The sequence below is a fragment of the Vicugna pacos genome, chromosome 7, assembly GCF_048564905.1.
Source record: "Vicugna pacos chromosome 7, VicPac4, whole genome shotgun sequence".
Classification (NCBI taxonomy): domain Eukaryota; kingdom Metazoa; phylum Chordata; class Mammalia; order Artiodactyla; family Camelidae; genus Vicugna; species Vicugna pacos.
In genome coordinates, this window is record NC_132993.1 from 83,630,205 (window position 1) to 83,652,594 (window position 22,390).

The window sequence follows — 22,390 nt, forward strand, 5'->3', positions numbered from 1 at the left end:
GGCCCCTGGAATGGGGAGGGGGTGGGGTGGCTGTAGACGAGGAAGGGGACGCGTCAGCCACCTGCTGCACCCAGAGGAGGCGCAGGTAGACTCGTGAGCCCCACGTTCTGGGGCCAGTGCAGGTAAATGGGGCAGCGTGGACCCTCTGGACGAAGCCTTCTGAATCCGGCCTGGAAGCGGATGTAAGCGCTACAGCACAACTTTCTTTCCTGACCAGAAGCTTATTTGATTTCTGAAAGCTGCGTGAAGTCTCACCAGTACGCAGGCTGGAGGAGAAACACCTCTGGGCGACATTCAGGGATTCACCGTTACAGCGTTTGCTGTGCACATGGGCCGGGGGCCTGACGGCTAGAATTCGGGTAATGACCACACACACAGAACTGTCTCGACGGGAAATATCGCCACACAGACCCAGAAGTGCTTAAATACAGATTTATTGCAAACCAACACCGGAGACAGGGCGATTTCACAGACAGGCACCCCGCTTTCCTTGGACCTCAGCGGATGGAGTTCAGTGGCCAATCTGCTGCTGTCGTGTCTGAAGAGAGAAAACAGGCAGAGTGCGCAGGGCGCAGGGCCCAGGCCGGCAGCGAGGGGCAGGGGACGCCCACAGGACGGCAAGGGCGCCAGGCGGCCAGCGCCCCTGCCCCGACGCCAGCGAGCCGCTGGGCTGCTGTCACAGCAGGTGGGGTGGGGAGAAACGCAACACTGAAAATAAAATCAGGCAAAAGGAAGTCAACTGACCACAGAGTCCATGGCTCCCAAAGTCCCCCCAAACAGCTGAGGTGCAGGCACTACACCCGCCCTAGTCACGGCAGCAGACCCCTGCAGGGGTGGCGGGGCGGGGTGAGACGGAGACGTGCGGATAATGGTTCTCACACAGACGCGTGCCCGTGAGACCTTTCATTATGTGGGACAGGACCCTGAAGAGGGTCAGCAGCTCCATGACCAGCCTGACTGACGACTGCAAACGTTAGGGCTCTGCGCACCCTCGGTGGCACTCTCACCAGCCACCTAGTGTCCACACCTCCCATGATGCCATCAGAGCAAGCAAATGCTTCCCAGGGGCCCAGGCACATGTCCATAGGGCTGAGCCAGAAACCTGCTCCTCCAGCCTGCATAAGCCGGCTCCCACCTACACAGTTGAAGGTGGAAGTCTCTAGAAGGACTGCCCCGCAGACAGGGCGCCTCCTCCCCTAGCCCAGCAGGCAGAGCTCACAAGGGCAGGTTCCAGGGCACAGAGACCTGCAAGGTTACCGTCCAAAAGGGCAGCCCCATGGTCCTAGGAGAGCAGTGGGAGCAGAGCTGTGAGCTCCATGCAGCAGTCTGGCCTCGGTCAAGGAGGGACCAGGGGCTGCAGCGCACAGCTGACACACCATGCTCTCCTGAGGGTGCCCGGCCTGGCTCATTTTGACAAGAACCGGATCCCCGTGACTAAAGTGCTAGTCAGGTCGGGGCAGACCAGCCAGGGGACAGGCGGATCCGCCTGCACCCGAGGCCACTGGAGACCTTCTTCCAATATCCAGAACCGGCGACCAGGACCCCTGTTTCTGTGGCTCCCCGACGAGGACGAGACAGGCAGTGGACATGTACAAGCACACAGGCAAGGCTACACGTGAGCGCACCCAACAGAGGGGCCAGGCTGAGGCGTCCCCCAAACTGGCCGGGAGCACGGCTCGCAGTCTGCACACCCGCCCGCACTGGGACAGCCGCGCCGCGCCCACGCCCAGCCCCGAGCGCGGGAACAGCAAGCAGAGAGCACGAACAGCAGCAAGCAGAGCGCGGCGCGGGGGCGCCCGCAGGGGCCGGGGCTGCGTCTGCTGGGACACCCCCTGCTCTCCAACTCCTGCCTGGCACCAGCCGCACAGCCTCGCCCTGCTCTGGAGCAGTCTGGAGACACAGGGCCAGGGTGGAGGCCGGGTTCACGCTTGAAAGAAAGGATGACAAGGGTGAACCAGACCGCGAGCCCCCGGCAGGAGGGAGCCGCGGGCAGCAAGGCCGAGACCCCGCCTCCCCCGCCGCGAGGGCTTCCTCTCCTTCGGTCATTAAAACTGCACAGCCCCTGGGGAGATGTTGAACATGGCCGGGTCGAATCGCTGGCCTCGGAAGGGAGAGCCTTCAGCATCCCACCCCTTCTTCAGCATCTCATGGACTTTCTACAAACAGAAAATAGACAAAGAGGTTAACTGTGGTCACCAGGCTCACACACCCCAGAGCAGGGCTCTGTTCTGCTTCCTCCGGAGGAAGACCTGCCCGGGGTGACGGCAGACCCTCCGCAAGACTGTGCTCCCCACAGGCCGATTCCACCCAAATCGTGTCACCGGCGAAGCACTGGACGTCTTCCTGTTCAGCCACTGTCCGTTTTCACCAAGAATCTCTGTCCATACTCCAAATGGCCTGAGGGCTACAGCCCAGAAAGTTGACTGAGGCACGGGGGGGGCGTCACCACCCCATGGGGCAGAATTAAGTGCAGAGAGGAGAAAAGGGGTCTCTGTTCCCCATCTCCAAGGAGAAGGCTGGTGGCATCAAGGTCTGCACCCTCACACATCTGGGGATGACCCAGGCCGTAAGGCAGAGGGAGAGCCCTCAGGAAGTCCGGCAGTGGACCCACCTGTCACTGGCCCCCACAGCCCCTGGGAGACAAGGGTCGAAGCAGCTGGATCAGTTATCCCAGCATGCGGCCAGCCTGGACCGTCCGGCCTTCAGGGCCAGCAGCAGGCCGAGCACCGCGGCCTAGGCCAGGGGACTGTAGGGGGCTGCACCCATGCAGGAGGCACCTCCCCGTACTGCAGGCCCTCCTTCCTCCCTGGGTCCCCACGCCTGCTCTCCATGCCCTCCCGGAGAACGCACTGGGCTGGGAACCATCTCTTCCTTCTGACCAGGAGAATCAAAAAGAGACTGACCGCCACAGGGCCAGAAAGCCCTGGCCATCTCTGGTGCCTAGGCCGACAGACTGAGCTGAGGGGAAGTTCCTGGTATCTGATGAGGCTGCAGGACTCTCTTCCGGACAGGGGCCCTCCTTTCCCTGTTGCTAAACCTAAGTGGTGCAGCAACAAACACGCCAAAGACACGCAGTACATGTTACGAATTAACTGATATTACTCCTAACTCAGACGGTGCACACCAGGGACCTTGGACAGAGCACTCGGACGAGCAGGCCCTGCAGCCCACAGGCCGCCCCCATGAAGAATGGAGCAGAGGCCCAGGCCCCACCCGCCTACCCAACTCACAGAGCCAGCAGTCACAGGGTGACCTGTTCGTCGCCTCAGCCACTAGCTACTTGGCAGTCCTGCTGGACCAGCCCCCGCCCACCACCCCCCTTGAAGCCCCTCCTTCTCAGTCTCTTACTCACTCTGCGCCCCTCATCGGAGCACCCTCTCTCAGGTGAGCTCGGCACTGGGACATATCCTCTGCGCCCTGACCCGTGTGATGGCCCTGTGCACTGGCCTCGCCACGTGTGGTCTGACAGGCCTTCACACTCCAACCCTCAGAGGGCCCTCAGGCTGCTGCTCCCACTGGTCCTGCCCCAGGTCCCGCGTCGCCACCACCTACTTTCTTAAGCTGCCCCTCCTTCCCGCAGCCCTCATCTGAAGCCAGCAGCTGGTCCTGCTGACTCTCCAGCCCAATTTCTTTCTTCTCCCGGGGACTGCTTTCCTCCAGGGACCAGAGGCCATCGATTAAACTGCCTGCAGCTGTAAGGCCTTCAACACTGTGAAGTCCAGCTCCCTCGCTTCCAGGCCACCCAGCTCCGCCAGCTCCTCTACGCTTCCAGGCTCTTCTCTCCCCAGCCTGCTCCCCATGCTGTGCTTCCCTGAAAGCACTGTGTGCTGGGCAACGTTCACATGGAACCCTAGGAGCTCAGGCCCCATCTGCAGAAGCTCCTTCCCGAATCTCTAAGCTCAAATGAGCCCTACACAGCAGTACTGGTGCTGGGCCAGGCCCTCGGACAAGTTCACACCTCTATCACCACGGCCCTGAGCTGTCAGTCCTTTACTACCTCCAGCGCGGGGTGGAGAGCTGGAGGCCCTGGCTGTTCAGATGCAGCTCAGCCGGGCGAGGGGTCAGCCCTGAGTCCTGCCACCTGCACTGCCAGCCATGGGCTCCTTTGTGTCCACTGAAGGTCTCTGCAGGGCACCGCAGTCAGCCAGGCACTCACACACCCCACGGTCAGCACGCTGCCTGGCACACAGCATGTTGTTCAGGAATCTCTTTTGACTCAAATCTCGGAAGTCTTCCCATTAGACTGCAGCATCTTCAAGGTTCTTCTTCAGATCCTCATTGATCGGCTGGCCCCATCCCTGGGTTGGTCAACAGGGGCTTCCTGCTTCCCATTCGGGTCTCCCAGCTAAGTGCCTGCCCACTTCCGGGCAGGGACACCCACAGCTTCAAAGGCTGCCCAAGGCCCCCTCCCATTGGGCCAGTGTTCAGACTGCTTTCATCCAGTGGCCACAGGCAAATGCACGTAACTGAATTAAAACTGCTGCCTAAATGTGCACGAAGGTGAACTGTACTCCAAGTCCTGCAACTTCCAAGCTCGGAGATTACAGCCAGAGGCCACTTTTCACAGACAAGACCAGTAAGATGCCTGTGACCCAATGGCCAAGCGCAGTCCCAGCCTGAAGACCAGGTGGGTGAGGGAACCAGATGGAGAGAAGATTCAGGGACTCAGGGAGGGATGACAGAGAAGCCTGGAACCAACTCAGGGCTCCAATCCCACCCCACCTTGAACACGTGCTGTGACCTCTAAACCCCAACCCTCTTCTCAGGGGCATTGCATGTAGGCCATGACCCAGCCAACCCGACCCGACCTATGTCCCATCAGTGCTCACGAAGTGCTCCTCTCCGTGGCTCCTCAACCCTCCCAGGAGCGAGGCCGGCCGTCTGTGTGAGGGCTGAGTGAAACAAAGACGGGAAGGACGGACCAGCAGGCCCGCAGGCAGTGGGCAGGGGCGCTCGGCTGTCACGGCCCAGAACACTCACAGGAACCACAAAGGGAGGCCCCCGGGAGAGAAACAGACACCTGACAATCTGAATGGGCTTCAGGATGGGGAAAGGAGGGTCTGGTGTTTGACACACGAGCTGCAAAACCTAGGAGATGGGCCGCGGCGTCCAGCCATCCACACACAGCACCCTCACCGCCGCCTCGCAAGCACGTGCTTAAACTGTGCCCACCACACGTGGTTCAAACTCCAGATGCTGTTCCTATGGGACACTGGGAGCTAAAAATAACCTGAGAAAAGCAACCCTCTTCTCCAAATAGCCACACTCGGGATTACTAGAACAGGAGGAAGACCGCATACATCTAATGAACCCTTCTCTCTGCTGCTGCTGGCTCCGCGCCGCTCGGCACGAGCAGCCCCCTCACTCCCTCACTTCCTCCCGCCCCGATGGCTGCCGGCCACTCACACTTCCCGGGCCCCTGATGTTCAAAAGTGACTTGGAAGGACTTTCTTCCCGTTGGCTCTCTGTGGTCAAACCTGTACCAGCCCGGAAGGAGGGCTGGGCCTGGCTGGCCCGCCTCTGCTGTGGGTCTTGGGGGACTTCGGGGAGGGATCTGTCTGGATGGTCCCAGCATGGGAGCTAGAAAAGTGCGTGGGGACAGGTACGTCTCAGCCCTGCCACCCAGGCTCTCTGTAAAGGTGCGGAACCAGCGCCCCGTCCCAGACGGTGACTAGTGAGGAGGGCAGAGCTGCCTGCGCCGGGACCCGGGGGGCAGCCACCCGCCCCCACACCCCCAGCAGCAGCACGCCCCGCCCACGCCCAGCGCCAGCCCCGCCCCGCCCCGGGCGGCGGGGGGGGGGGGGGGGGGCAGCCGTACCAGCTCGTGGCTCTGCGGCTTGCCCTGCAGCTTCTGGCGGTAGTCGAAGGTGAGCCGGTCCAGCACGGCGTGCTCCTCCTCGTCCACCGTGGCCATGGAGCGCTCCTTGTTGATCTTGTCGATGTCGATGTGCTCCTCGCCCTCCAGGACGGCGCTCCACCAGTACTCGCCCACCTTATTCAGGCTCACCTAAGACGCAGGGCAGAGACAAGGTCAGCGTTGAGGAGGTGGCACTGGGGACCCAGAGGGGGTGTCGGGACACTGGGTGCTGCGGATCTGACTCTCCAGGACTCTGATCGGGTGGTGCCCATGGTCCTTGTTCCCCCAGGTCCTCTCAGTGGACAGTGACCCCCATATGCATCAGCACTCCACACCCACTCAGCCACCAGAGCCTCAGCCCACTCTGGCCAAGAGCTCAGAGCCACCGCAGCCGCCTGTATCCTGGTCCCCCATCACAGCCTCCCTGAGCTGCCATGAGAAGCTTGTGCCCAAACAAGCAACTGATGACTCCCCCTCAAACCAGACGCCCAGGCGCCTTGTCCCATGCTCTTTCCTGGCCAGGATGGAGGCAAGATGGGGCTCCTCCAGTCCTGCCACCACCACATGTGACTCACCTCCCCATTAGGGGAAGGACAACCACCCAGCCTCACTGACAGGAAGGGGGGAGTTTGGGGGACACAGGGACTAACAGACGGGGACCATAGAACAGCAGGGCTTTGCCTGAAGTCGATGCCAAGTACACCTGTCCCAGGGGCCACACAAGGAGGACCTAGGCCACACCTTCCCCATGGCTAGGTTCACTGGGAAATTCTTAACCGAATGGCCAGGAGTTGACAGGTGGGTTGCCTACCCTCCCTCATGCTGTCCACTCTCAGATGGGCTGAAACCCCCAAGTCACGCCCAGAGGGGCAGAGAGGTAACGCAGAGATGATGAGCCAGCAGGAAGAGCAGCTCTTACTCCGACAAGCACCACGAGGAGAGGGTTACTGGTCGGTAGGCAATCAGGACAAAGTGGACCCGGAGCTGGCCCCCACACAGGTGACATCTGTGAAGACACCGTGTGCTCAGGGGTCATGAGAAGTCAGCCCCAGTTCTCACAGGCTGCAGGGAACAGGGCTACCAGCTCCAGTCCTGCAGCCCGAGCCCTTCAAGAGTCCCCGCAGAGCCCAGTCCCAGGACCGACAAGGGTGTGGGCACTGATAAGGGCAGGTCACACAGTGGAAACACTCTCCAGAAAACTGTACGCATGGCATGAACATCAGCGTCTCAGCACATGACAAAAGTAGGTCTCTCCCACTTCTGACTGTCTCAGGGGCCGTGAGCGTGAAGAGCCCAGGGGAGAGACGGCAGGTTCTGGGCACCCCCTGCCCATCTGATCAGATGACGACTTCTACCCTGCCAACGCCACTGTTTATATTCAGGGTTAATTTTCCATTTCCAGATGCTCTGTCCAGCTGGATTCTTGCTGGGCTGTTTGCATGCGAGGACCTGACCTGGCCCTTAGAGACCCCAATGCTATGAACTCAGCCCCGTCTTTACGAAGCTGCAGATCTTTGTGCTGATGCAATGAAAATCTTCCAAGGGGAAAATACATTGTTTTTACTATTCCAGGAGAGATTTTTGAGGTACACTCAGCCCACTGTATCCACAGGTTCTGCATCCACTGACTCAACCAACTTCGTACCAAAAATATTTGGGGAAAAAAAATTCCAGGAAGTTTCAAAAAAGCAAGCTTTGAATTTGCCGCACATCAGCAACTGTTTACAAAGCATTTACATTGTATTAGGCAGTGTATTTAATCGAGATATGATGTGAAGTATAGGGGAGGATGCGTGTAGATTATATGCAAATACCACATCACCTTATATAAGGACCCTGAGCATCTGAGGATGCTGGCATCCGCAGGGGTCCTGGAACCAACCCCCAGAGGACACAGAGAGGTGACTGTTCTTACAGAACTGTAAGTCTCTGGGAAGAACAGGCCTTTTCGGTTTATTTCACTTGTATCTCCCTTAGCTGTTATCACTGCTAAGGCATCTCTAATGTGTGTTATTAGTTCCTACAAGCCCTGTAAAACACACACTGTTACCTCTACCCAGAAGTCAGCGCCTCACCCACAGGCAGAGCACAGCCATGTTTGGGCCAACAGCTCACCGACGGTGCTTTTGGCAGGACTGGAAGGCGGCTACCCCACACACCGCCCAGGGGCTCTGCTGCTGGTCCTTTTCACACGAGCCACAAACCACACACCACACACAGGGAGTCCTGGCGAGTTCCATGTATATGTCCGGGCCCGACACAGATCAGGGGCACAACGGGACTGACCCTGAAAACAAGGAGCCTGGAAGGCCTCTTGTGTCCACGGTCCAAGTCCACAGGGGAACTTTGCAAGCCCAACAAAAATCAGGATGAGCGTAGCACCTCCTTAAAAAAATTTGACGTGAAATTCATATGAATATAAAATTGACCATTTTAAGGTAAACAATTCAATACATCACATTAACAATGCTGTGCCACCACCACCCCTATCTAGTTCCAGAACATTCTCATCACCACAAAAGGAGAACCAGGGCCGTGAGCAGTCACTCCCCGCTGTGTCCTAATGCTTGCCCTCCCCTGGCCCTGGCAATAAATCAGGTATTTGCCTGTTTGAGATACTCCACAAAAAAGGAATCACACGCTGTGTGTCCTGGGCCTGGCTTCCGTCACTCAGCACGGAGTCCTCACGGTCCATTCCTCTGCTAGCGGGTCTGAACTTCGTTTTCCAGGCTGAACAACATGGAACGCAGTGCCCAGAGGACATGGGTGAAATGTTCTTGGAACGGAGCTCAAGGACTGAGGTCTAAAAATAACATCTTTGATACAGTGATTTGATGGCTTAACATTTGGTTTTGATTTTTTTACATTTTGTTATTATTTTTTTTAAATCAGGTTTGTGGAGGCGTAAGTTTGCACACAGCAAAATTTACTCTTTTGAGGGTACCGTCTATGAGTTTTGACAAATGCAGCCATGTGGTCGCCACTGCAACCAAGCCACACCGCAGAGCCCCGGGCTCCCTTCGCAGGCAGGCCCCCTGGCCCCTGACACTTGCTTTGCCCGTCTCGTTGGTTATGTCTGTTGGTCGGCTCTTCTCTTAGCACAGGGGGTCTGATGGTCAGCCACACTGCGCTGTACCGGGGTCACCCCTGGCACAATGGGCCGACCCGTCCAGGTGCCTAGGGGTGGATGTGGGGGCGTTCCCAGGGTTTGACAGTTACTTCCAGGCTTGGTGTGAACACACGGTCTCCCTTCCCCTTCGTAGATACTCAGCAGTGGGATGACTGAGTCTCAGGGTAAGTGCACGATTAACTTTATAAAAACCATCAAACCGTTTTCCAAACTAGCTGCACCGCAGGGGGTTCCGGGGGCCCCAGAGTTGCCAGCACCTGCTACCATCGACTCTTCCCAGCAGCCAGTCTAGTAAGTGTGAAGTGTGTGTCGCCGTGGCTTTAACTGGTACTTCCTTGATGACTGATGACGGGGAGCATCTTTTCATGGCTTTATCTGCCATCTCATTTCAGACTTACAAGTTGCTAGAATTACTCAGGTACGAAGAATTCCCACACCCCCTTTTCCCAGACTCATCCACTGTTAACGTGCTACTCCGTCTCTTTACTGTGTTTGTATACACACACACTCTCACTGTGTGTGTGTAAGGTTACGTGTAATGTGTGGCAAGCGGCATGCTTTTTCGGAATCATCTTGGCCCTTTACCTCCAATACGTCCTTTACCTCCAATACTTCAATGAGTGCCTCCTTCCTGAGCATATGAAAGTTCTTTAATATAATAATTCAGCTCACCTTCCCTCTGGCAGAGGATCCAGTCGAGGGTCCTGACTGCATCTTAGTGGTCTTGTCCCTTTTCATCTGGAACTTTCCACAGCCTTTGTTTTTTGTTGTTAAAGACCATTCTTTATTTGGAGTTTGTCTGTTGTTTCCTCTGATTCAAGTCAGGGAAGTGCCCCGGCAGAACACTGCACAGGGGGTGCTGCACCCATCCTGGGACGTCCCACCCGCAGACACACATGTCATGTGGCCGCATCACCAGGGGTTCCTCCCTGACGCCATCTCGCCAACAGTAGCGGGAAACTACCCTTTCGGCCCCAGCAGGTGCAGCACTGGCCGGCAGGGGCCTTCTCCTCCATGATGGAGCCACCTACCCTCGGTCGTCAGCACTGGCTCCTGGATGCCTAGCTTCTCAATGGCTCTCACTCATCCTGTCCCTAATTATGAGTGTCCCAGCTTGGCTGGTCAGGAGTAGTTGCTGTGACCTGATAACACATCTTCATTCTTTCTCCAAGTTCCTTTTATCACCCCGGTCCCAGATCCGTTTCTCGGGGGAACCCCCAGAGGTGCTTGCTGGTTGAACAGTTTTCCCAAATTGTCCTCAGAGAAACTTGGAACTCCACGTGAATCAGCTTACCTCAGCACCCCAATCTGCGCTGATGACTCACCACCAGCACCCATCCCCACCCCCCTCCTCGCCACAGAACCTTGTTTCTATTCAGGGAGGCAGTGTGCCCGGTGAGGAACACAGCTCCTCACAGCTGCCCGTGGGATCCAGCTTGGGCCAAGGAGATGTACGTGAGAGTTGTGGGATGGTGCTTCTGAGCGGGTACCTTGCAACAAGGACAGAGGACAGGGAAAGACAGCAGGGGGCCTGCTCAGCTCTGGGCCCCAGTCAGACCCTTGACTGCTCAGGGCTTGCCAGAGGCAGCACTGTTATGGGCAATCTGCTGGTTTTTGATGTTGTCAACTACTTTCTTAAGCTTAGACATTAGAGCACTTAGGGCCAGAGAGAACCCAGCCATGGTACGGGTATCAAGGGGAGGCAGGACAAAGCCCACGCGCTGCAAGAAGGAGATGACCGCCTAGTGCCAAGATGCATCTCCACTCTGCTCCTCCGCAGGACGGAGGGAAGGCACGCTCTGTCCACTGGGAGCACGGTCTTTAGGATCTGCTTGGCACATCCTTTCTGTTCACCAGGCAACTTCTCTAGAACACTGCCGAGCACACTGCCTCAGGCCACTTACTTCTCAACACCCAGCCTCAGCTCTTTCCTTCTCAACACCCAGCCTCAGCTCTTTCCTTCTCAATACCCAGCCTCAGCTCTTTCCTTCTCAATACCCAGCCTCAGCTCTTTCCGGCTGTGTCCCAGAGATTGGCGATAATGCCAAAAATCTGACCACCTTGAGAAACACAAAGGAAGGGTCCCAGGAGACATGAGCACTGAAGGCCAAGGGCTTGCATTTTATTCCATGGACTAATCTCCAGGCTTTGGGCTCTTGCCAAAATTGTAACATAATGTAACCTGTATTTGTAAAGGATGGTAAGAAAGCTGAACCATGGCCCACCCCAGGACCAGGGAGGGGGCCAGTGGCCAGCAGCAAGCAAACAAAGATGGTGAACCACTTCGGGGGGAAAAACACATCTTCACTAGCAAACGGAAAGGAACAACGGTAGGACTGCAGGTAAGTCAGCAAGGGTAAGTTAAAACAAGCCCAGTGCTAGGGTACTTGGGGATCTGGTGACACCACAGAAATACAGTGTCCTTCTGGGGAGAGCCCCTGGGAATGGCCAAGGGTCACATCAGTCTGTCCTCCCACTTTTGAGGACAGTAACTTAAGGAAATAACCTAAATAAATAACCTAAACATGGGGGGTACAGTTTGTACAAACACTCAGAAGTTCAAGCACCAGACACACACGCTAACATGAGCTTTAAGGCAAACAGATAACGGTGTGCGAATACTCGGCGGCCACTGCACCGACTTTAAGTGACCTGACTGTGGACCGTGTCAGCGCATGGACTGGCTTCGCCTCAGGCAGGGCTGCGAGCACTGAGACCACGGAGAGTCCTGGGCAGCCGCCCACGTGGAGGGAGAGACCAGGATAGTGAGCCGATGTGGGTTCTGAGACAAAAGAGACATGGGGGGAGGCCCTGATTTCACGTCTCTGTAACCAAGAAAGGAGCTTGCCTGAGAATCAAGAAGCCCCGTTTAACATTCTCAAGTGTGGGAGGGAGGGAGGGAGGGAGGCAAGAACTGTCATCCGGTTTTAGCTGCCACCCCTGCCTGCTCTGAAAGCCTGCCCGGGTGTGTCTGATGTGGATCCACAGCCCAGGCAAGGAGGGAAGGGTGGCTGGGAATCAAGTGACACGTCTGCATCGGCCTGCTTAGGAGGTCAGGACCAAGGACTCTGGCGAGGAGACGGGAACCCCTCGGGTCACCTCTCTTGTCCCAAGTGGCCCCTACAGAGATCCTGCCACCTGAGGCCTGTGCTAGTGTCCTGGGGAAATCATAACACAGTGCTACAAACAAGGCTTCAATCAAGACAGCTATTCTCTCAGTCTGGAGACCAGAGGTCAGACATCAAGGTGCTGCAGGACAGCGCTCCCTCAGGAGCTTGGAGGAGACCAGCTGTGGCTGTGTCTCCCCCCCGATCTTTGCCCCGTCTTCACTTAACTCCCCCTGTGTCTGTGTCTTCTTTTCTGTCTCTTTCTCTCTTACAAGCACACCTGTCACTGGATTTGTGGTCCACCTGGGTGATCCAAGATGACTTCTTCATTGCAGGATCCTACCTTAACTAATCCACGAAGACCCTTTCTCCAAACAAGGTCCTGTCTTCAGGTTCCGGGGTCTGGCGAGGACATCTGGGGGCCCTTTTTGGCCCACACAGCCCTTGAGAGATGGCCCCTTGACTACTTTCCTTAATTGCCCCAGTGCCCAGCACAGGGCCTGGCACTCAGCGATAAAGCGACCAACAAACATCTGGGGATCAATCAACTAATAGTCTCAGCTTCATTTTAAGAACAAGGAATGGGGGTGCAGAGAGGCTAAGACAGCCAGTGAGCAGGGGCTGAGGCACAAAGCAGGCCCAGCACTTAGCAACCACGCTCCCCACCTGCAGAGGCTCAAGGGGGCAGCACCTGCTCTTGGCAGCACCTGCATCAGGGTCTTCACACATCAAAGCAACATGCTCATGAGCCACAGCATCATCTCAGACACGTGGCCCTCAACCTCACCAACAAATAAATAATCACACTGAGAACACACCAACTCCATCAGCAGCAATGTCTCCACATAACACGTGGCATTCCCTGTACCAGAGGCCCAGGGTCAGGAGGAAGGTGGAAACAGGGAGACGCCCCACATCTTATCAGAAGCTGCACGCCAGGTGTGCAGGGGGCTGGGCTGTTGGGAAAGCCCGGAAGAGGATATAATACTCCAAGTAAATCCTCTTTTTTTCCTACAAGTCATGAAGTTGCATTAGAAACGTGATGCCATCCATGGATGATGAAAGCTACTCTAAGGAACCGCAGGAAAGAACCTTCGTAGCACCTGCAATTCTGAGAGAGGTTTCTCTGCGGACCCTGCAGTGTTAGTGGAGGTAGAATATCCAGAAGCCACATTCACAGGCAGTGACAGGTGCACCTCGGCCTACAGCTGCTTCTGCTTCTTTCTAACTCCTCGAGCAGCAGGTGTTTGTCAAGAGCAAACTAGAAAACTAAAAGGCAGCCAGGGCACAAGACAGGCCTGGACCAGAGGAGGACCTGCAGTGACCACAGGGCCTGCCTGGCACAAGGCCAGCCAGCCAGCCTCTCAGGCTCAGGCCACCCGCCCAGGCCACCCGAGCAAGGTGGGCAGAGAAGGCGATGCTCACCTGGGGCTGCCCCTCACAAACTACACCGTGTTCGCTGCCAGCTCTCCTCCTCCCTGCCCTCTCCAGGGGGCCTTGCAGCTGAAATTTAGAGGGAGGGACCCAGAAGCCTCTGGATTTGGGGTCTGGCCCCACCCCTCTCTGAGTGTCAGCATCCTGATTGTGAAACAAGCTTGCAGAGATGAAACAGCCCTACCAGGCACCTCACAGAGCCAGGCCCAAAGAGTACTCAATAAGATGGAGGCCGTAATTACAAGGAGTTAATGGTCTGGCTGTGAGCCATGTCCGCAGTCAGACAGAAACGTACAAAACGCACACAAAAACGTAATGGCTCTGGAACATCCATGAAGAGGGCAGCGTCACTTCCAACAACAAGAATCACTAAGAAGTGAGTTAGCTGGCAATAGCCGCATTGCTACAGAAGAATGTGAAGTCAAAGGAATCCTCAGCACCCTGGTTACAACCCCGACAGACCTGAGCACAGTGGCTGCGAGCCCTCGGAGTCCAGCGGCGAGGCCAGCTCTTCCGCCCCCGGCAGGGACTCCGGTTTACAGGGCTGACAAAAACACAAGGGTCCCAGAGAGGCAGCAGGATGAGCGGCCTGCCCGGATGAGCTCTGTGGGGCACCGCACCGAGAGTCAGTCAACCCCACGCAGCGGGAGTGAGGCCCAGCATCCATGGACAACAGGCACCTGGGATCGTGGTCCACGCTCCACGTGACGGCCTGAGCCATCACGGCTGCACCCGGAGAGGGTGGGTTGCCAGCCGCTGGCTCTCGCTGGCCGCCTGTGTAACCCTGGGAGGCTGGGGGATAGTGAGACCCTGGCTTTCTACCTCGCATAACCACAGGAAGGTCAAGGGAGACCATGACCGTGACAGGCATCTTGGAAACGCGAGGAACTGGTGATACAAACACATGGCCATAGTTTGGGAAACAGCATAGCAGAGTGGGGAGGCACGGGGCGGGTGATGAGACGGGCTGGACCCCAAGATGATAGGGGGGTGTCATCATGACTGTCACGAGCTTGCATAGAGAAGGAGAAACCTTGGAAGAGCAAGGGAAGCGCGGCATGGCAAGGTTTAAACAAGAACCAGGCAGATTTGGCCCAAGCTCTGTCACCTGGTGTTCCTGTCACAAAGAGGGGCCTTGTATGCCTGGGGGTCCAGGCATGCCAAGACCTCCAGCTACGCCAGCACTGACGGAACCCTCTCCGCTCCATCAGGCCGTGTCTGCAAGCTGAGGGAGGCCAGAACACAGCCCCACAGGCCTTGTCACTCACACCAGGCAGGCCGGCCCATTAGTGCCTATTCCCAGAGACAAGCAGATCCTGATGAAAATGAAACTGGAAACAACGTTCCGTCCCTCCCTGCCTCCTCCCTCCCTTCCTCCTTTCTTTCTTGTACACTTTGCACATACGAAAGACATGCCTATGTAAAATTCTGAGGTTTTATTGTCCAAAGACTTAGTATTTTTCTTTTCCTCTTTACTCTTTTCACCACGCCTTGGTTAAGCACGCCAGCAGAAGGGAAGAGGAAAATAGTGAACCCAAATACACTGAGTCTCCCTTTGTGGTATGAACCCTCCCTGGGTGCTGCCATTGATGAGGTGCAAGGCTCTGGCAGAGAGAAGACGACGGCGCCACCGACAGTGACTGACAACTGGAAGCTATTCATTTGGATTCTGCACTCCTGGCTAGCTCAGCCAGTTGAGACGCACTCTGTCAAATAAGCCTATCCTTCCTTTTAATTATTATTTTTTTAAATTGCAGTACAGTCAGTTTACAATGTGTCAATGTCTGGTGTACAGCATGTTTCAGCTATACATACACATACATATATTTGTTTTCATATTCCTTTTCATTATGGGTTACTACAAGATACTGAATATAGTTCCCTGTGCTATACAGAAGAAACTTCTTGTCTACTTATCTTATATACAGTAGTTAATATTTGCAAATCTCAAACTCCCAATTTATCCCTTCCCCCCACCCCATAACTGTAAGTTTATTATGTGAGTCTGTTTCTGTTTTGTAGATGAGTTCATTAGTGTCTTCTTTTTTTAGATTTTACATATGAGTGGTATCATGTGGTGTTTTTCTTTCTCTTTCTGGCTTACTCCACTTAGAATGATGATCTCCAGGTCCATCCATGTTGCTGCAAATGGCATTATTTTATTCTTTTTTATGGCTGAGTGGTATTCCATTGTATAAGTATACCATAGCTTCTTTATCCAGTCATCTGTTGACGGACATTTAGGTTGCTTCCATGTCTTGGCTGTTGCAAATAGTGCTGCTATGAACATTGGCGGGGGGGTGGGGGGGTGCATATATCTTTTCAAATTAAAGTTCCCTCTGGATATATGCCCAGGAGTGGAATTGCCGGCTTAATGTTAAGTCTATTTTTAGTTTTTTTAGGAATCTCCATACTGTTTTCCAGAATGGCTGTACCAAACTACATTCCCACCAGCAGTGTAGGAGGGTTCCCTTTTCTCCACATCCTTTCCAGCATTTATCACTTGTGGACTTTTTAATGATGGCCGTTCTGACTGGTATAAGGTGACACCTCTTTGTAGTTCTGATTTGCATTTCTCTGATAATTAGCGATATTGAACATCTTTTCACGTGCCTACTGGCCATTTAAATGTCTTCACTGGAGAACTGCTTGTTTAGGTCTTCTGCCCATTTTTGGATTGGGTTTTTGTTGTTGTTGTTGTTATTAAGTTGTATGTGCTGTTTATATATTCTGGAAATTAAGCTTTTGTTAGCTGCATCATTTGCAAATTTTGTCTCCCCTTCTGTAGGCTGTCTTTTTGTTTTTTTATAGTTTCCTTTACTGTGCAAAAGCTTATAAATTCAATTAGGTCCCATTTGTTTATTTTTGCTTTTATTTCTATTGCCTGGGTAGACTGCCCTAGGAGAACACTGCTAAGATTTACATCAGAAAATGTTCTGCCTATGTTTTCTTCTAGGAGGTTTACAGTGTCTTGTCTTATATGGGTCTTTAAGCCATTTTGAGTTTATCTTTGTGTGTGGTGTGAGGGAGTGTTCTAGCTTCATTGATTTATACACAGCTGTCCAGTATGGGTAGCATGGCCATTTTAACAATATTAATTCTTTCAATCAAAGAGTATGGGATATCTTTCCACTTCTTTAAGTCATCTCTAATTTCCTTAATCAGTATTTTATAGTTCTCTGTGTATAAGTCTTTCACCTTGTCTGTTTGAATGTATCAACTCCGCATCCTCCAGACTGGCATTCATAAAAGCGAACTATCTTTTGATTTTTAACTTACTTGGTTCTGCTTAGATGTAACTGAGTCACTGGAGACTGGAAGCCTCAGGGACTGAGGGGGCACATCCGCTGTGAGCACAGGCACACTCTGGGGTGACATTCCCCAGGGCCTCTTCTGTCGTCACCATGTATGGTCTATGCACGGGCACGAGGACAGGAAGTGGAAAGAAACACTGCACTTGAGTGCCCGCCTAAGTTTCTTACTGACATTGGCCCCACCTCAAGGAGTCAACAGCGGGACCTGGAGGGGCCAAGGCTGTAGGGGAGTCTGCCGAGACCCACAAAGGCGCCCTCTGAGCTGTGCAGAAAACACCAAGGAAACTCATCCGATGTCAGGAATCAACACTCTTGCTCCATCCCGGCCTCCACTCACCAAAACACATTTCCCAGGCTCGAGGCTCCAGAGGGAGCTCTCGGTGTTGATCTTGTGGGTAAACTTTCCTTCCACGAGGACACGCTCCCCATTTTCCTCCAGCACGGCCACCCGGATGGAGCTGCTGCTGAGGACCACCGAGACCTGGAACAGGGCAGAAGAGAATCATTTCATGCTGGGAAGGTGGTGACCTATGCACGTTCCAGAACAGGGATGGCAACAGTGGTTTCCAAGGTACCTGACCACACACTGCAGGAGAACTAGATGCAAAACCGTCCTGAGGGTCACCAGGCCTTCTTAACTAAGAAAATCATGCCAAGTGATTCATTCTTGAGGCAGCCCACCCATTATCATCTCCTTCAAGTAAAAGCACCAGAAGATGTTTCGCTATGCGGAACAGTAATGTGGGGTGCTTTGTGGAAACTGCTCGATTTCCACCGAAATCTCTACTCCGCTTAGGGGACCAGCTCCCTGGCGGAAGGCAAGCAGGGCCAGTGCAGCAGTGGGGGTTGCGCTCCACCCCAGACTCCCATCTTGCCGTTGGGCATCGGCTGTAGTCCCAAGCTGGATGACACACCCAGGAGGCCCGAACAGCCACACGCCCACGCTGCTTCCCTCCAGGAGCCGCTGCACCGACTGCGGTCACAGCTCAGCCTTCACCCAGGAGGGGGAGGCCAGGTCTCTGGTTTTAGGTTTTGTCTTAGTTCTCTGAGAAACCCAGCCTCCACAAGCCTCAGCGTGCTATTCTGTCCTCTGTGACACTTCTCCTGGGCGTCTATCTCCTCATACGGTGGAAATGCCCCTTCCCTGCTCTCACATGCTGTCTCCACAACTACACTGGGAGCTGCTGAACTGGGGGGTTTTACTTCACGTATGTATCGCAGTCAGCAGGACCCAAAGCACGTGTACTCCAAGAAGTTCATCAGATCAGTAATTGGCAGAGGAAAGAAAACAGAACTCCAGTTTATTTTTTTTTCACTTCTTTTCAAATTCTAAATACTGCGTGCTGTATAATGTAAAAGTCTTCTTGTAATAGTATTTGCACAACAGATGTATTACCTGAACCTCCGCTAGAGAGAACTTTACAGGTGTGTGGGGTCCGCCAAGAGGTCAAAACAGTTTGGAGATGGTCCTCCCATGTCACCTGGTAAGTCCTTATTTAATGTTGATAAAGCACTTAAAAAGAAGCCCTCGAAGTCACAAAATTTTCAAACTGGAGTTTACATTTGTCAATGGAATCTGATACTATAACCTACCTGTATTTTAAATAACCATAAATAAGAGAGGGGAAGGAGAGAGATGCCTGCACACACCACATCCACATGCAGGCTCCTGGGGGGGGGGGCGGCCCATGTGCCGCACTCCATTTCCACCCAACTTCTGGGAGAATTTACCGTTTACTCAGCTGTTTCTGCTAAGGCATAGACACAACTCACTTTACTCCTTTCCAACAACAGCCCAGCAAGCTGCTAAAAGGATCTAGATAATCGCTGGCCAAACTGGGTCTCCCTGACCATGAAGCCAGGTGTGTGGTGAACACCTGACAGAGCAAGCTGAGGCTCCATCAGTCCTGGCCTCCCAGGAGCAAGCTCACTTTAACAAATAAAATCCTCCCAGCCAGCTTTACATAACAGGATAATTTCCAAATCTGGGCAAGCTTCTCACAGTGCTTGCCTCTTGCACAAAGGGGATGAGCCAAAGCACCAAGGGGAAAACCAGACAGGAGACGCTTCCAGGAGGTCAACCTGGGAACAGGCGGTCATCCCCTGACCTCCACAACCCACAGAGATGACAGGAAGAAAGCACAGAGAGAAAAATCCCAATCAACACAAGGGAAGAAGTGAGAGGCCTGGATATGCTTTCAACAACTCTGCGAAGATGAAGGAGCGAGGTGTGGGGACAGACGGCACAGAGCAGGGACAAGCATGGCCGCAGAGGGCTGGCAGTCAGCAGGCATGGAAGGTGGGCACGGAGCAGCTGAGTCAGTCCATGGGACAGCTGTGCCAGTGGAAGCCCCATCAGAATGGAGAGGAGCCCACTGTGTGCCTCAGAGCAACAGGGGGCTCTATTCCAGAAAACCTGACCAGCAGTCGCAGGAGAGTGACGTGGACACTCGACCCCACATGCTATAAGGCAAAGCCAACCAGTCGACCCCTCAGTTAAAATAAGGTCCTGGAAGTTTCAAATAGGAGAAAAAAGTTTACTTACAAAGAACCATGGAAGAGATTCCCAGAATAAGTAACAGTGGATGTAAGAAAACAAGAGAACAATGCCTTCAATCTTCTTAGGGAAGAGGAGTTTTTAAAGTCAATCAAACCACAAAATGAGATAAAGGTTAAAATGACTACATTTTAAGACATTCAAGAACACTGTATTTACAATATATCATTTTGAGAAAGTTACCTGAGGCTACACTACAACGAAATGAGGATGAAAACTAAAACAGAGGAAGACCCTGGGTGAGAGGGCTCAAAAGGTACAAACTTCCACCTACAAGATGAGTAAGCTCTGGGGATCTAATGTACAGCACGGTGACTACAGTGAACAATACCGAACTGTGCATTAGAAAGTTGCTAAGAGAGTGGAACTTCAAAGTTTCTTCTCATCATAAGAAAAAAAACTGTAACTATGTGACGTGATTAATGTTAACTAAGTCTATTGTAGTAATCATTTCGCTACATGTACACATCCCAAATTATTATGTTGTACATGTGAAACCACTACAATATTACATGTCAATTAAATCTCACTAAAACCAGAGGACAAAAAAGAAGACCCAACAACATGTAAATCACAGTAAACTTAATCTAGAAGCACAGTGAACGACAGGCAATACACAGTATTTGTGAGAGTCTGGGTTAAATTCTGAGGTTATGATAAAAGTGTACTATTTTTGACAAGAAAAAAAATTAGCAAGAAACTCTAGAAAAACAAAAAAGTACGTAAGAAACTCCTGATTCAAAAAGATATAGTGAAAATGGTGGAGTAAGGACCTCCAAAATAGCTCCCTTCCAAAAAAAGCAACAGGAACACTGGCAAAAATTGTCAATATCTTTTTCTGAACTTTGGAAACTAACCGAAGGTTCGCAGGAACCAAGCGAGCATTTGAGCATTTATGCAATAAAAATAACTTCATCTTAGTAAGAACGGTGAGCTTTGTGACATTTTAACTTGCCTTAGACCTAGTCTCATTCTCCAGCCCCTTGGTAGCCCACACTCCCAGTGTAGCCTGGCAGCCATCAGAGGGAGTAGAACGGAGCTAGAGCTCTCTCGAAGCTTCATTCCCAAAGAACTGTCATTATTAGATCTGTGTGATGGTTCCCTGAAACATCCCACTTGCAAGGTTGTCTTTTCCTGACCAGACTCAGAAAAGCCTTTCTCTAGGGAGGTTTATTGAAAACAATTACAAGCAAGTGTTTTAACTTTGCAGTTGACTAAGGTGGTTAAAAATATAATGTTCACGGAGGCTTTGAAACACTTGGAAATACTCCTGGGAATCTAGAAGGATACATGAATGTGCGGGGCTGCGTGCATGCTCAGGAAAAACCTCACTCCCTGCTGGCTGGCTTTGAGACTGCATAAGCAGGAGTGAAGGCTAAAGCAGAAGTTTCAACTGCTAGGCAAAGTGTTAAAGGCACGCCCGAAAAGGTACATGGAGCCCCTCGGTAAAGAGAGATGTACTGGTTCCAAGTGTTTAAGGAAATCTCTGTCTAATCAGCTGACCACTAAGCTCACTGTAGACTTCACTAGCCACATACAATAAAGAATATAGACTTTAGAGAGTTAGTTCAGAAAAGTCATTAAGAAAGAACTACATCAACAATCAACAACAGTAATAGAGAAATGGAAAAATCTGAGCTCCAGAGTTGCTGCATTGTTATTTAAATTGCTGCTTTCAACAAAAAATCACAAAAGTCACAAAGAAATAAGATATCTAATACACAAGGGGAAAAAAGCAATCAATAAAATCTGTCCCTGAGGAAGCCCAGATACGGACTTAGTAAAAAGTGTATCTACCACCTACTGCAAATATGCTCAAAGAGCTAAAGAAAACCATGTGTAAAGAACTAAAGTATGAGAATGTCTCATAAGCAGAGAATATTAATACAGAAATGATATTTTAAAAAAGAACCAAATACAAATTCTGGAATTCAAAAGTAATTGTGGGGAGGCGGGGGGAGGATGAAGTGAAAAATCTACTAGAGCATCTCAAAAGAAAATTTCACCAGTTAGAAGAAGGAATCAGGAACTTTGAAGACAGGTCGACTGAGATTACTCAGTAGGAAACAATGAAAAAATGAACAGGGCCTCAGAGACCTGAGGGACACCACGAAGCACATCACGACATGCATAGTGGGAGACACAGAAAGAGAAAAGGGCAGAAAGAATGTTTACAACAATAATGGCTGAAAACTTGTCAAATTTGACCAAAAAATTAATGTACACATTCAAGCAGCTCAATGAACATCAAGTAAAATAAACTCAAAGAGCTCACGACCTAGGTGCATCAAAATCCAACTGTCAGAAAAGCCAAAGACAGAGAGAATCTTGAAAGCAAGAAAAGAAAAGCAACCCATCATATACAAGGGGCCCTCAATGAGAGTAACAACCAATCTGTCATCAGAAACCATGAAGGCTAGAAGGCAACAGGATGAAGTATTCAAAGGGCTAAACAAAAGGGGGCAAAAAGCCAACCAAGAATTCTACATCCAGCAACGTCATCCTTCACAAATGAAGGAGAAATTAAGACATTCTCAGATAAACAAAACCTGAGAGAAGCCATCCCTCACAAGCCTATCTTTTCTTGCACAAGTCTTGTAAGAAACACTAAAGGAAGTTCTTCAGGCTGAAATGAATGGATATTAGATGCTAACTTAAATCCATATATAAAAATACAGAGTGCTGGTAAAGGTAACTAGAAAAGACAGCATCAGTGTATCTTTTGTTTGTTAACTCCTCTTCCCTCATATTTAACTCAAAAGACAACTATATAAACTACATCATAGTGGAGCAGAGAAAAGGAGCTATTATATAGAAGCCAAATTTTAGTGCACACTGACATTAAAATGGTATTAATCTGAAATAGACAACAGTCCCCAGGGGAAACACTAAGAAAATAATTCCAAAAAAAGTTATTTTTTAAAACAAGACAAGGGAATTAAAATACTAAACTAAGGAAAATCTATTTACCACAAAAGAAAGCAGTAACAG

General features: G+C 52.1%; 1 protein-coding gene across 2 annotated transcripts in view; it reads right to left on the reverse strand.

The window, feature by feature from the left end:
• Window positions 1-418: 418 nt before the first annotated feature.
• The window catches only part of NUDCD3 (NudC domain containing 3), an 89,372-nt gene continuing 67,400 nt past the window's right edge, over window positions 419-22,390 (reverse strand). Inside the window, exons 4-6 of one of the 2 annotated variants that reach the window (XM_072965275.1) lie at window positions 17,180-17,323; window positions 5,819-6,007; window positions 419-538 (exon numbers count right to left, since the gene is read on the reverse strand). In XM_072965275.1, coding sequence (XP_072821376.1) covers window positions 512-538; window positions 5,819-6,007; window positions 17,180-17,323 — 360 coding nt within the window. In that variant the 3' untranslated portion in view covers window positions 419-511. Of the gene's footprint in view, window positions 2,157-5,818; window positions 6,008-17,179; window positions 17,324-22,390 lie in introns of both variants that reach the window. The other variant, XM_031679819.2, reaches the window with a different exon arrangement.